The 12,137-nt window shown below is 39.9% G+C and overlaps 1 protein-coding gene across 3 annotated transcripts in view; it reads right to left on the bottom strand.

The window, feature by feature from the left end:
- slc26a5 (solute carrier family 26 member 5) overlaps positions 1–12,137 on the bottom strand; it is an 81,486-nt gene that overhangs the window by 31,433 nt on the left and 37,916 nt on the right. For 2 of the 3 annotated variants that reach the window (XM_043713848.2, XM_087999503.1), the window contains 4 exons: positions 11,912–12,064; positions 10,622–10,704; positions 3,640–3,787; positions 2,970–3,083 (listed from right to left, as the gene is read on the bottom strand). In XM_043713848.2, the coding sequence (XP_043569783.2) occupies positions 2,970–3,083; positions 3,640–3,787; positions 10,622–10,704; positions 11,912–12,064 (498 nt within the window). The remainder of the gene's footprint in view (positions 1–2,969; positions 3,084–3,639; positions 3,788–10,621; positions 10,705–11,911; positions 12,065–12,137) is intronic. The other variant, XM_087999502.1, reaches the window with a different exon arrangement.

The following is a 12,137-nucleotide window of genomic DNA, read 5'->3' as shown; positions in this document are numbered from 1 at the left end:
AGTGGCAGTGAGACTTAGTATTTTCCTCAGTTTCTAAAAGGAAGAAATTGGAACTAATCATTTTGGAAGTTATACATTTTGATACACAAATTAACGCTAGATACAGTTATGTATCAGAGACCATTTTGGCTGATTTACTGTACACCTCCAACTGCCTGACATCAGGTTACAAGGGATTAACGGCATCAGGCTGCATACCAAAGAGCAATTCGAAACTATGCCTACCTACAATAATCAGGTTACTTAAACCCTCTGTCAATAAAGAATCTCCTTGTAGGCATGTGTTCCATTAGTTCTGGTAGAGCATACACACCAGCTTTCTGGACAACATAATGAGTACCTTTTCAGCAGGAATTCCATTGCTATGCCAGGGATTACAAAAGCTTCAAACTAAAACTAAGCTGTTATGCTCATTTACCCCTAGAAATGTCCTGCACCAGTTACTGGTCAAACTTAATGCAGAGCTGTAGTAATGTAGATCAGCTGCATACAGCTGTCATTTCCCTGTTAAGAAGCTTACTTAGCAGTCAGCTTGATCATTGACAAAGCTGTTCAATTTTGGAGCAAAGTGTTGACTTAATATAACTCAAGGCAGTCAGTTAGAACATAGAACATAGAAGAATACAGCGCAGTACAGGCCCTTCGGCCCTCGGTGTTGCACCGATCCAAGCCAACCTAACCTACACTAGTCCACTATCCTCCAAATGCCTATCCAATGCCCGCTTAAATGCCCATAATGAGGGAGAGTCCACCACTGCTACTGGCAGGGCATTCCATGAACTCACGACTCGCTGAGTAAAGAACCTACCCCTAACATCTGTCCTATACCTACCGTTGATGAAAGTCAAACAAAAAAAAAACTTACCAGTTAGTACACTTTTCACTAAGCTGGATGCCAACAGCTGCTTCTAGAAATTCCCACTGGTCTAGGAGTCCAAGCTGTTGACCACAATTATTACTTTATTTGGTTACTACTGCTTTAATTGACTCGCATTGAGCGGACCACTAGCCCCAGGCAATACTTCTAGTTAAGTGGTAACTTTTTGATCAGCATGGATATAATGGGCCATTTTCTATGCTGTGGATTTCTATGACTTCAATGTCTTAAGTCTACAATTTCTGAAGGGGAAATAAAATGGGGATATTTTGATCCAAGGGGTTACCTGAGAAACATGATAACAGAATCTAAAGAGGTTTTAACATCCCTGCAGAGTTTGGTCTCAACTTGAAGTAAAAATAGACATTTCAGCAAAATCATTAAGTTCTTTGACCATGTCACTACCAAAAACAGCAGATGTCAACCCTTAGAAAACTATGGTGACCACCGATTTTCTGAAACCCAAGTAGGTTTTAGACATTTAGCATTTTCTAGGCATGGTTAATAAGTGGGTAAATCTTTCTCAAAACTTGCTTTCACCTCAGAAGCTGCAAGAGATCTGCAAAAGTCCATGGTAGTGTGGAGTTCAGCAGGATGGGGTAATCAGAATAGATTAAACAGCTGGTCCCTTGCGGTGTGCTCGACTATTATGACCTCAAATCATCCACAGTTAGAGTGGATGCCTCTTCTAATGGCCATCCAAAGTTTACTTTGTACCTTGCTTCTCGACAGAGATGGAGCAAAGGTATGCAAACAGCCACGTGGGCCTGACTGCTGTCTTTCAAGTTGTAACTATAAACCCTTCAATGTCCTTTGTACTGTCAAGGAGATAACCAAGATGCTCACACGAGTGTAACAGTTCATGCTTCAGGTGATGGACTCGGTCAGAAACTGAGTGTCTTTCCAGACAATCCTCAAGCCAACGGATGCTGAACAAGTAGAGAAGACACTTATGACCATGAATGCTAGCCAGATCTTGGCACTACTTGACTACAGAGTCATACTTTATGAGATGGCCTCTAATTATCAGTTTTCTGCTTTGGATAGTACCTTAAAACCCTACATCACACAGTAGAGGCTGCAAACTACAGAGTGGATTACAGAGTAACCTCGACTATCCAGCATTCAATTATCTGAATATTGGATTATCAAGCAAGATCGCAAGGTCCCGATGCTCGGCTAGACACACTCATCCGGCATTCAATTAACCAAACAAAATACTTCTCGCCTGTGCCCTTCAGATAATTGAGGTTCCTCTGCAGTCAACTATATAAAATCAATTGGTTTGATTCCCAGAACTGAGCTACACCAGTTTCCCTGTGCATTGTAAACAGGCAATCCAAAGACAAAATTAATCACAGGACAATTGAACTGAATAGGTATCTTCCGGACTTTGTTTGGTCTCTTGTAGAAAGAGGATACCGTAAGTCACAGATTACCACTTCAAATACCGTGTCTGAGATGTTGTTAACTGTGCATAAGCAGTCTCTCTCATCCACCCAGTCTTCAGAACATCCATTCTTCTATATCACTCTAATCAACATAGTCAAAGTAGATCATATAGTCTCTACAGGACTTGAACCCATGAACAACAAACTTTGGGGGAGATAGAGAGATTATAAATAAGTTAAATGGGATTCATGTTAGTTAAATTTTGTATTAAGATGACACTTTTAGACATGAAATGAGAACATACTGGGGGAAATATAGTGGTAGGTTCATCTACATATTCATTAGACCCAGAGACATGCTGGGATGTATACATGACCAAAATGACTTGCTTTAGTTATGAAAAAATTGTAAATGAAAGTTTGTTTACTGAAGCCCACTACTGTCCGGCCTGCACTTGGTCTCTTTCCACACTTGCACAAAAAGCATCCCATAAACCTACTTTGCATATAGAAAAACCATCAACTAGTAGAAAGCGTTTTATGGTCTTGTATGCCGAAAGATCATCAAATCAATAAACCCCCTATAAAACAAACATTTCATGCTTTACTATTCTCTAGCATGTAAATAAATATTTAAGAACATGCTTATCTTAAAGCTAGTTAATGCTTGACATTGAACATTACAGGCTGCAAATTTATACCTCAGTTTTTCCTCCGGTGCTCTCTTGCACAAGACTTCGGGACATTGAGGTGGTAACAGGAAATGTTTGGAAAAAGGATCCAAAAGTATTACAAATACCTAATGCAATAAGTTCCTAGAGAAAGAAAATTTGAAGAAAGTTTACGTACGTTTTCCAATAGAGGATAAAGTGGACAACAAACATTCAAATGGGGAAAAAAAACCTATCTTGTTATTTTGCACAAATTGTGTCCACTTTAAAAGAAAGTGGACATATTGCTATAATATATTGATTCCTAGATAATATTAAAAGGTAACAAATATTCTAGTTGGGATTATGTACTGGAATAATTATATTCCAGTGCAAGCGTTAGAAGGGCATTCTTACTGTAAAAATCCCAGTTCATATAATTTTTAAAAGATTGCTTTGCTCTTATTGCAGTTTTTCCACCTTTCATTACCAACCAAACAAATACCTGCACCTGCAAGAGGGCAAATACACAAGCAGTCAATAAACCAAATACATTTCTGCAACTGGGATTAGGAAAACTTCCCAAGTGTAAAAAGTTTTATAAGTACGAATATTTCCCCCAACAGGGTCTCGGGTGTCATTACTAGCAAAACATTTTATTGTTAGATTTGCCAAAGTATTAGTTATAAAATGGTGGGGTATACAGAACTGCTCTCATTACCTGATTACCGTCTACTCTGTAACCATGCTTCATAGCAAATATCTTCGCCATTGATATAGTCATTGAGAATCCAACTATTGCAATTGCAATACATTCTGTAAATATTTCAGAAAGTAGACTGAAGTCAGGTAGAACCGGAGCTTTCATTCTGAAAAAGTGACAAATGCACTAAAGTTAGCTATTCAGCATTCAAAATTCTGAGAACGATATTGTTTTTTGTAGTTTCACATTCTAAATGCATACCAACAAAATAGCTTGTGACCATGAGGATTAATGAGTAGATACAGAAGGCAAAGATGTGATTGCCTGCACTAGTTCACAAAACAGAAATATTAATTTTAATAAAACCAGAACATTTAGTAAGGAAGCAGGGTACAGATTGCACTCCATTCATTTACAAAGCAGAACAACTGTGTCCTGGCTAATATTTGTTGTCTACAAGCCAATGGTTCAACTTCTGTAGAGTTAACTGATGTATAGGGGATAAGAAAACTGATAATTCAGCTGGAAAAAAGGTCTTTGATCACATCTCAGGAAAACCATCAAGGAACAGTGTTTTAGTGCAGAGACTAAACCCAATATTAAATAAGAACAGGAGAAAGTCAATCTTGCATAAGTTGGCAAAAGCAAACTCAGAAAATATTAAAAATTGAGAACACACAACAGAAACATTGAAACTGAAAAAAAAATCCTGACAGTCCTTTGCAGAAATACAATGAATGATAGCATAAAGGAATATTGACAGAATTATTAATTACCCAATTGAATTATAGATGTTTGGATAGAAATACAGTAGATTTACTTTTTATTATATTCACAGGGCATGGACAAAACTGTAAAGGGTCTAGCAGTGACTCAATTTTGAAACAGAAGGTTGTAGGTACAAGTCCTATTTCAGCGACTTCAGCACAAAAATCTAGGCTGACACTCTAGCTTAGTACTGAAGGAGTGCTACATTTTCTCAGGTGTCACCTTTCAGCTGAGATATTAAACCAAGTCCTGTCTGCATTGCCAAGTCAGCATAGCTGACACAGCAGTGAACCTGCATAGTTACTGCCTTTACTATTTGAATTCATACAAGGAATGAGCTGCTGGAGGAAGTGGTTGAGGCTGGTACAATTGCAACATTTAAAAGGCATTTGGATGGGTATATGAATAGGAAGGGTTTGGAGGATATTGGCCAGGTGCTGATAGGTGGGACTAGATTGGGTTGGGATATCTGGTTGGCATGGACAAGTTGGACCAAGGGTCTGTTTTCATGCTGTATGACTCTACGACTCTCTATATAGGATTCCATGACACTATCAAAAAGCAAAAAAAGAGAAAGCATTTTCTCCAGTGTCCTGGTTAGTTAAAGGGAAGATTATTATAATCCTAATGGTTCATTAGGCTGCTTTCTCAGAGAAAGATGGTTGGTGACAAGTTTAAAAACGGAAGGAGGGGGACAAGGTCAAGGCGACAGAATCTTCATGGTGATGTGCAAATTGAACCCACATTGCTGGCATCACTCTGCATTGTGCAATTAGCTAGATGGCTGATTTGCATAGTGCTGAGTTACACACTTATAGAGGCATATATAGAGACCAGAAAAATAATTTTAAAAATTGGAAATAAACAGGAGGAAGCAAGCCTTACTGTGAACACAATCATTCAACAGATTTGATTGCATAATGAGCAAATTCAACAAAGCTCCATTCCCCTTATAGCAGATTAAAGTGGAAGTCTGAAATTCTTTAAAAATATTACCACTGCTAGATCACACTCTACAGATTGATTCAGCAAAGGTAATAGCCATTTGGGTCAAACTGCTTATGCTGCTCTTTGAAAGAGCTATCTTATCCCTCCCATCCTCTGCTCTTTCTCCATAATTCTTCCAATTATACACCCAACTTCCTCTGAAAATTACTACCAATTCTACCTCCAACATCCTTTCATAGATTATATTCACTCCAAGTCCCTGCTGACTTTGCCTACGAGAAGTGCACAAACTCCAGTTCCTCACAGACCACATTAGGGAACTGGAGCCGGAGCCGGAGCTGGATAAACTTTGGATCATTTTGGACAGAGAGGAGTTATAGGGAGGCAGTCACACCAAAGTTGTTACAGGATAAAAGATAGCTGGGTGACCATCAGGAGTGGGAAAGAGAATAGGCAGACATTGCAGGGATCCTCTGTGGCGATTCCCCTCAATAATAAGTATACCGTTTGGATATTGCTGGGGAGGATGATCTACTAGGGGAAAGCTACAGCAGCCAGATCTCTGGCACGGAGCCTGAGAAGTGGGGAGAATAGGATAGTGATAGGAGATTCACTGGTTAGAGGAACAGACAAGGGATTCTGTGGTCGCAAACAAAACTCCCAGATGTTATGTTGCTTCCCAGATGCCAGGGTCAAGTCTACAGGATTCTTAAAGAGGGAGGTAGAGCAGCCAGAAGTTGTACACATTGGTACCAATGACATACCTAGGAAAAAAGATGAGGACCTGAAAAGAGAATATAGGGAGTTAGATTGGAAGCAGAGTAGCAATCTTAGGATTGCTACCGGAGCCACGGGCTAGTGAGGCTAGCAACAGAGGGAATATGCAGATGAACACGTAGCTGCAGGGCTGGTATGGGAAGGAGGGCTTCAGATATGTGGATCACTTGGAAAGCTTCAGGGGAAGATGGAACCTGTACAAGGAGGATGGGTTACACCTGAACTGGAGGATCGCCAATATCCTGGGCAGGAGTTTTCCTAGACCTCTTCAGGAGGGTTTAAATTAGTTTGGCAAAGTGATGGGAACCACAACTATGGATCAGAGAGTGGAGTCACTAGTGAACAGCCAGATACAGTGTGGTGTGTCTCTGTGAAGAGGGATAGAGAGATGATAGAGCAAAGTTGCAGTTGGTATGATGGGTTGAAGTGTGTTCATTCTAACATTAGTATCAGGAATAAAGGTAATGAACTTAGAGCATGGATCAGTACTTGGAACTATGTTGTGGCCATTACAGAGACTTGGATATCACAGAGGAAATTCCTGGATTTCAAAAGGGAGGTAAAAGAGAATGGGGAAGTGGCATTGTTAATCAGGGATAGTATCACAGTTGCAGAAAGGGAGGTCGTCAAGGAGGGTTTGTCTACTGAGTCAGCATGGATGGAAGTCAGAAACAGGAAAGGAGCAGTCACTATTCCAAATTTTCTACAGAACCCCCAATAGCAACACAGAGGAGCAGATTAGGAGGCAGATTTTGGAAAGGTGCAGAAATAACAGGGTTGTCATCATGGGCGATTTTCAACTTCCCTAATATTGATTAGAACCTCCTTAGTTCAAATAGATTGGATGGAGCAGATTTTAATCAGGCAAGTCCAGGAAGAATTCCTGATGCAATATGTAGATTGTGTGCATCTCCTCTCGTCGATTTGGTGCTTGGCAACGAACCAGGTCAGGTGACAGATCTCTTGGTGGGAGGGCATTTTGGAGACATGATCACAACGTCTTAACCTTTACTATAGTCACGGAGAGGAGCAGACTGTGTGGGAAAGTATTTAATTGGGGGTGGGGGAATTACAATACTATTAAGCAGGAACTGGGGTGCCGAAAGTGGTAACAGCTGTTCAAGGAAATGCACGACAAACGTGGAGGTTGCTTAGGGAGCACTTTCTGCAAATTTTGGATAGGTCTGTCCCACTGAGGCAAGGAAGGTGTGGTAGGGTGAAGGAACCTTGGTGACAAGTGATGTGGAACATCAAGTCAAAAGGAAGAAGGAAGCTTACTTAAGGTTGAGGCGGCAAGGATCAGACTGGGCTCTAGAGGGTTACAAGGTAGCTACAAAGAAACTGAAGGGGGCATGAAGAAAACTTTAGTGGGTTGGATTAAGTAAAACCCCTAAGGCTTTCTACACTTGTGAAGAATAAGAGGATGGCCAGAGTGAGGGTATGGCCAATCCGGATTGAGGAGGGAACTTGTGCCCGGAGTCAGAACAGGTAAAGGAGGTCCTTAAATGAATACTGTGCTTCAGTATTCACTCCTGAGAGGGGCCTTGACATGCGAGGACAGCGTGAAGCAGACTGATATGCTCGAATTGTCTGATGTCATGGAGGATGAGCTGAAAATATTGAACAACATGAGGATAGGCAAGTATCTGGGCCAGATGGGATATATCCAAGATTACTACTGGAAGCGAGGCAAGAGATTGCTATGCCTTTGACGATGATCTTTACATCCTCAGTGTCCAGTGGACGAGTGCCAGATGACTGGAGGGTGGAAAATGTTATTCCGTTGCTCGAGGAAGGGAATAAGGTTAACCCTGGGAATTACAGACCAGTCAGTCTTATACCTGTGGCAGGCAAATTATTGGAGAAGATTCTGAAAAACTTAGAAAATCATAGTTTGATAAGAGATTGCTTTCAGAGGGGCACGTCATGCCTCACAAGCCTGATTTGTGTTCTTTGTGGTTGTGACAAAACACACTGAAAGGCAGAGCAGCGGATGTGGTCTATGTGGATTTTAGCAAGGTGTTTGATAAGGGTCCCCATGGTAGGCTCATTCAGAAAGTAAGGAGGCTCATTCAGAAAGTGAGGTACAGGAAGATTTGGCTGTCTGGATACAGAATTAGTTGGCCTGTAGTAGACAGAGGGTGGCAGTAGATGCAAAGTTTTCAACCTGGAGCTGCGTGACCAGTGGTGTTCTGTAGGGATCCATTCTTGGACCTCTGCTCTTTATAGCTTTTATAAATAATGATGAGAAAATGGAAGGGTGGGTTAGTAAGTTTGCCAATGACACGAAGGTTGGAGGAGTGGGATAGTGTGGAGGGCTGTTGTAGGTTGCAACAGGACATTGACAGGATGCAGAACTGGGCTGAGAAGTGGCAGATGCAGTTCAATCTTGAAAAAAAAAAAGTGTGAAGTCACTCATTTTGCAAGATCAAATTTGAATACAAATGCAGGGTTAAAGGCAGGATTCTTGGCAGTGTGGAGGAACAGAGGAATCTTGGCATCCATGTCCATAGGTCACTCGAAAGTTGCCAATCCAAGTTGATAGGGCTGTTAAGACAGTATATTGTGTTGGGTTTCATTAGCAGGGGAATTGAGTTTAAAGAGCTGTGAGGTTATGCTGCAGCTCTATAAAGCCCTGGTTAGACCACACTTGGCATATTGTGTTTAGTTCCAGTTGCTTCATTGAGGAGGATGTGTAAGCTTTAGAGAGGGTGCAGAGGAGATTTCCCAGGATGCTGGAGAGCATGTCTTATGAAGTAAGGTGGAGGAAGCCAAGGCTTTTCTCATTGGAGCAAAGAAGGATGAGAGGTGGACTTGATAGAGGTGTAGAAGATGATGAGAGGCAGAGACAGTAGATAGTCAGACACCTTTTCCCATTTTGGAAATGTCTATAACAAAGGGGCATAATTTTAAGGTGACTGGAAGGAAGGTTTAGGGAAGATGGCAGAGGTTGGTTCTTTACACAGTGGTGGGTGCGTGGAAAGCACTGCCAGCACTGGTAGTAGAGTCAGATACATTAGGGACATTTAAACAACTGATAGGCACATGGAAGATAGTAAAATGAAGAATACATTGGTTAACTTGATCTTAACTGAGGATAAAAGGTCAGCATGACACAGAGAGCTAAAGGGTCGGTACTGTGCTGTACTGTTCTATATTCTAAAGTAAAATCCTCACCTCTGCTCTGGTTCTACAACTAGCAAGGCAGAAATCTTAACATATTGACACAATGATACTTTGTTTCTATATATCGAAAATGTTGAGTTGTCTCAAAATATTAATAGTGATGTGGTCCCAGATAGAATTGTGCGCAATATTACACTAGGCTATTGCATGCCATTTCTTCTTTCTAGGTATTTACAAGCAGAATAGCTTTATTTTTTATTTTTTGCTGATGGAATGAGTCCCACACAAAACTTAACTCAATATTGTATTCTGCGGGATCTTCATCTTGAGTCAAGAAGTTGTAATGAATATTTGAAAAATGAAACTATTTACTTACCTTGGTGATGGGGTGGGATATTTCACATTTATGACCGAGCAGACTGAAAATGCATAATACATACATGGAAAATTGTACCCTATAAATCATGCGCTCTCGAATAACTGGTTCTGCTTCATTAATCCACACCTGAGCATTTCTGACAACCATTAGTGGCTAACTCATGAGCTACACAGAGGAAAGATGACTAGCAGTTTGTTTTGAATGCTCCAAAATGCTATCAAGTACTCAAGTAGAATTTGGTAATAGCAAACAAAATTTGCCAGCACCTGTAACATTCGGGATAGCTAACTCTTCAAACGGTTCATATATTTGGGGTGCCATCTTTAATGAGGAATTCTTGTCTTCCCTTTTCTCCTAAAAAGGAAACTACATCCTCTTCTTCCCCCTCCAGTATTATGAAGCAACAACTTCATTCATCTTACTTTAAGAGACTCCAGACTCTCCCCATAATTGTTCACTGAGCAAAATGTGAAATATCCCTACCCCATCACCAAGGTAAAATAAGCCTCAACTTATATACCAATTAGGAGAACAAGTACAGTACTCAGCCTCTTGGGCTTGCCACACCATCCAATAAGTTTATGACTGAACTGATTACTTCACATGGTTTTGATACTTAATAACTTTATAACTGAAAGCAAGTTCCCATTTGGAAATAACCAATTTCCTCCCAACACCTTCTCACCCAAATTCTCATATGCAAATAAATCCTGTACGTCACCAATCCCATTTCCACTCAGGAAAGGTTTTTCTTTCACCATCAACCTACCATTTGTTAGTAGAGCATCAAACGTCTAGCCCCATTGACACTCACTATTTTCCCCTACACCCTGTCACTTATTTGCTCCCTTCTAATCAAGGTCAAATTATACCTATGGCTTTTAACAATGCTGAAATAAAACATAGCCTTGACTTTGCGTGCAATCAATAGGCTATTTGGATTTGTATTGCATAATTCTGAAAGATTAATGGTTTGGTTAATCAGCCCTGTGTTTTCCCTACCCAGAAGGTATATGACCAACAACATTCACTTCATAGTTCTCATGCAGGTTCATCCCAGCAGAAACACCGGTGGTAATAATTACCTAAAGAGAAAAACAAATTCACAACCAATATTTTAATTGGAAAAAGGTATTTATCAAAAAGTACTATAAAAAAAAAGTTAAATAAGTGGCTTCCATCTCTAATCTCCTGTGCCTGAACTTCTGACTGGTTTCTAGAACCAATTTCAAAGAATTATGAGATGGGGGTGCAGTTTGGATACAGTGGGAGGGAAGGAGAAACCAGAATAAGGCATGTCTGGGGCGTTTCAAAGCTTGTTTAGCTGGCCAAGTTCAGTGTTAGTAGTGGCTCAGGAAATGCCACACTTGCTTTAAAGCCAAAAGATTAAAGTTAAGGCAGACTCTAGAAATTTAAGTATAGAATAATACAAAACAATTCATTCAGCCCATCATACTTATATTGATACTGTTGAAAGAACTTCCCAATTAGATTATTTCATTATCATTTCCCCATTGTCGATTTAAATATTTCAAAATTATCGTAGATCATAGTGTCAAAACATTTCTCATGCCAATTACTTAATTTGACAGTGATTTGTGTCCTCTAGTTACTGAACCTCCAGCCAAATCATAACTTTTCATCATTTATTCTTTCAAAATGTTTGGTGATTTTGAACATCTCTATTTAGTTGGATTTATTTTGCTCGTCTTGACAGGAAACAACAAACATGCTCTGTAGCTGTAACCTTGATTCCTGGTACAAATCTAGTCTGATTTTCTTAGTGAAACTTTGAAATAAGGTCATCCTTCAGCTGTGCTGTTAAAGCAGAGCCTGATTCTCCCATGATTAACACAAAGATTACATCTTTCTGTGATGTCATGGCAAGTTAGAAAAATTCTCCCTAGTACCCTAACCAATATTGCTAAACAAATTACCAACTCGCATTTTTTTGTCAGATCATATAACACTTGCATTGATATTGTGTTTGCTACCCTAAGACAGTGGATGCAATATTAAGTACTGCACTTTCTGTAGGGGAGAGAAGCAAAGGAATGCAAGTGAAATAGGACAGCCCATCAAGAGAGATTACAACTTCCCTTCTGCCTTACATGTTTACCCTTATGTTTCAGCTTGCCAGCCAATTAATAAATCATATGCTTAAGGAGTTACAAGAAAATAATTTGAGTCAAGGTGTGAATATAAAGGTGCACAGGTCCAAAAAACAATTTTCAATGCAAGCTTTAAAAAAAAAATCAACTTAAGAAAAAGGAACAAAAAGAATTTTCTTACCAGGATAAGTTCAACAGGAATGGGAACTGGAAGTTTATCTTTGCATCGTACATTTATTTCTTTTACCACGAGCAGGAAGACAATACAAAATGCCCCAAGAATTACTGATGGAACATTACTTCCTTTAATATTAGTACACACAGCAATAAAAGTCTGGAACACAAAACAGAAATCAGCCATCAACAAAGGGGACTTAAAGCTGAAATGTGACATTTAACTAGTATCT

The sequence above is a fragment of the Chiloscyllium plagiosum genome, unplaced genomic scaffold (assembly GCF_037043375.1).
Source record: "Chiloscyllium plagiosum isolate Xiang-an unplaced genomic scaffold, Cpla_swu_hap1 HiC_scaffold_23, whole genome shotgun sequence".
Classification (NCBI taxonomy): domain Eukaryota; kingdom Metazoa; phylum Chordata; class Chondrichthyes; order Orectolobiformes; family Hemiscylliidae; genus Chiloscyllium; species Chiloscyllium plagiosum.
The sequence above is the reverse complement of the archived record's forward strand: the minus strand, read 5'-3'. Positions and strand labels throughout refer to the sequence as shown.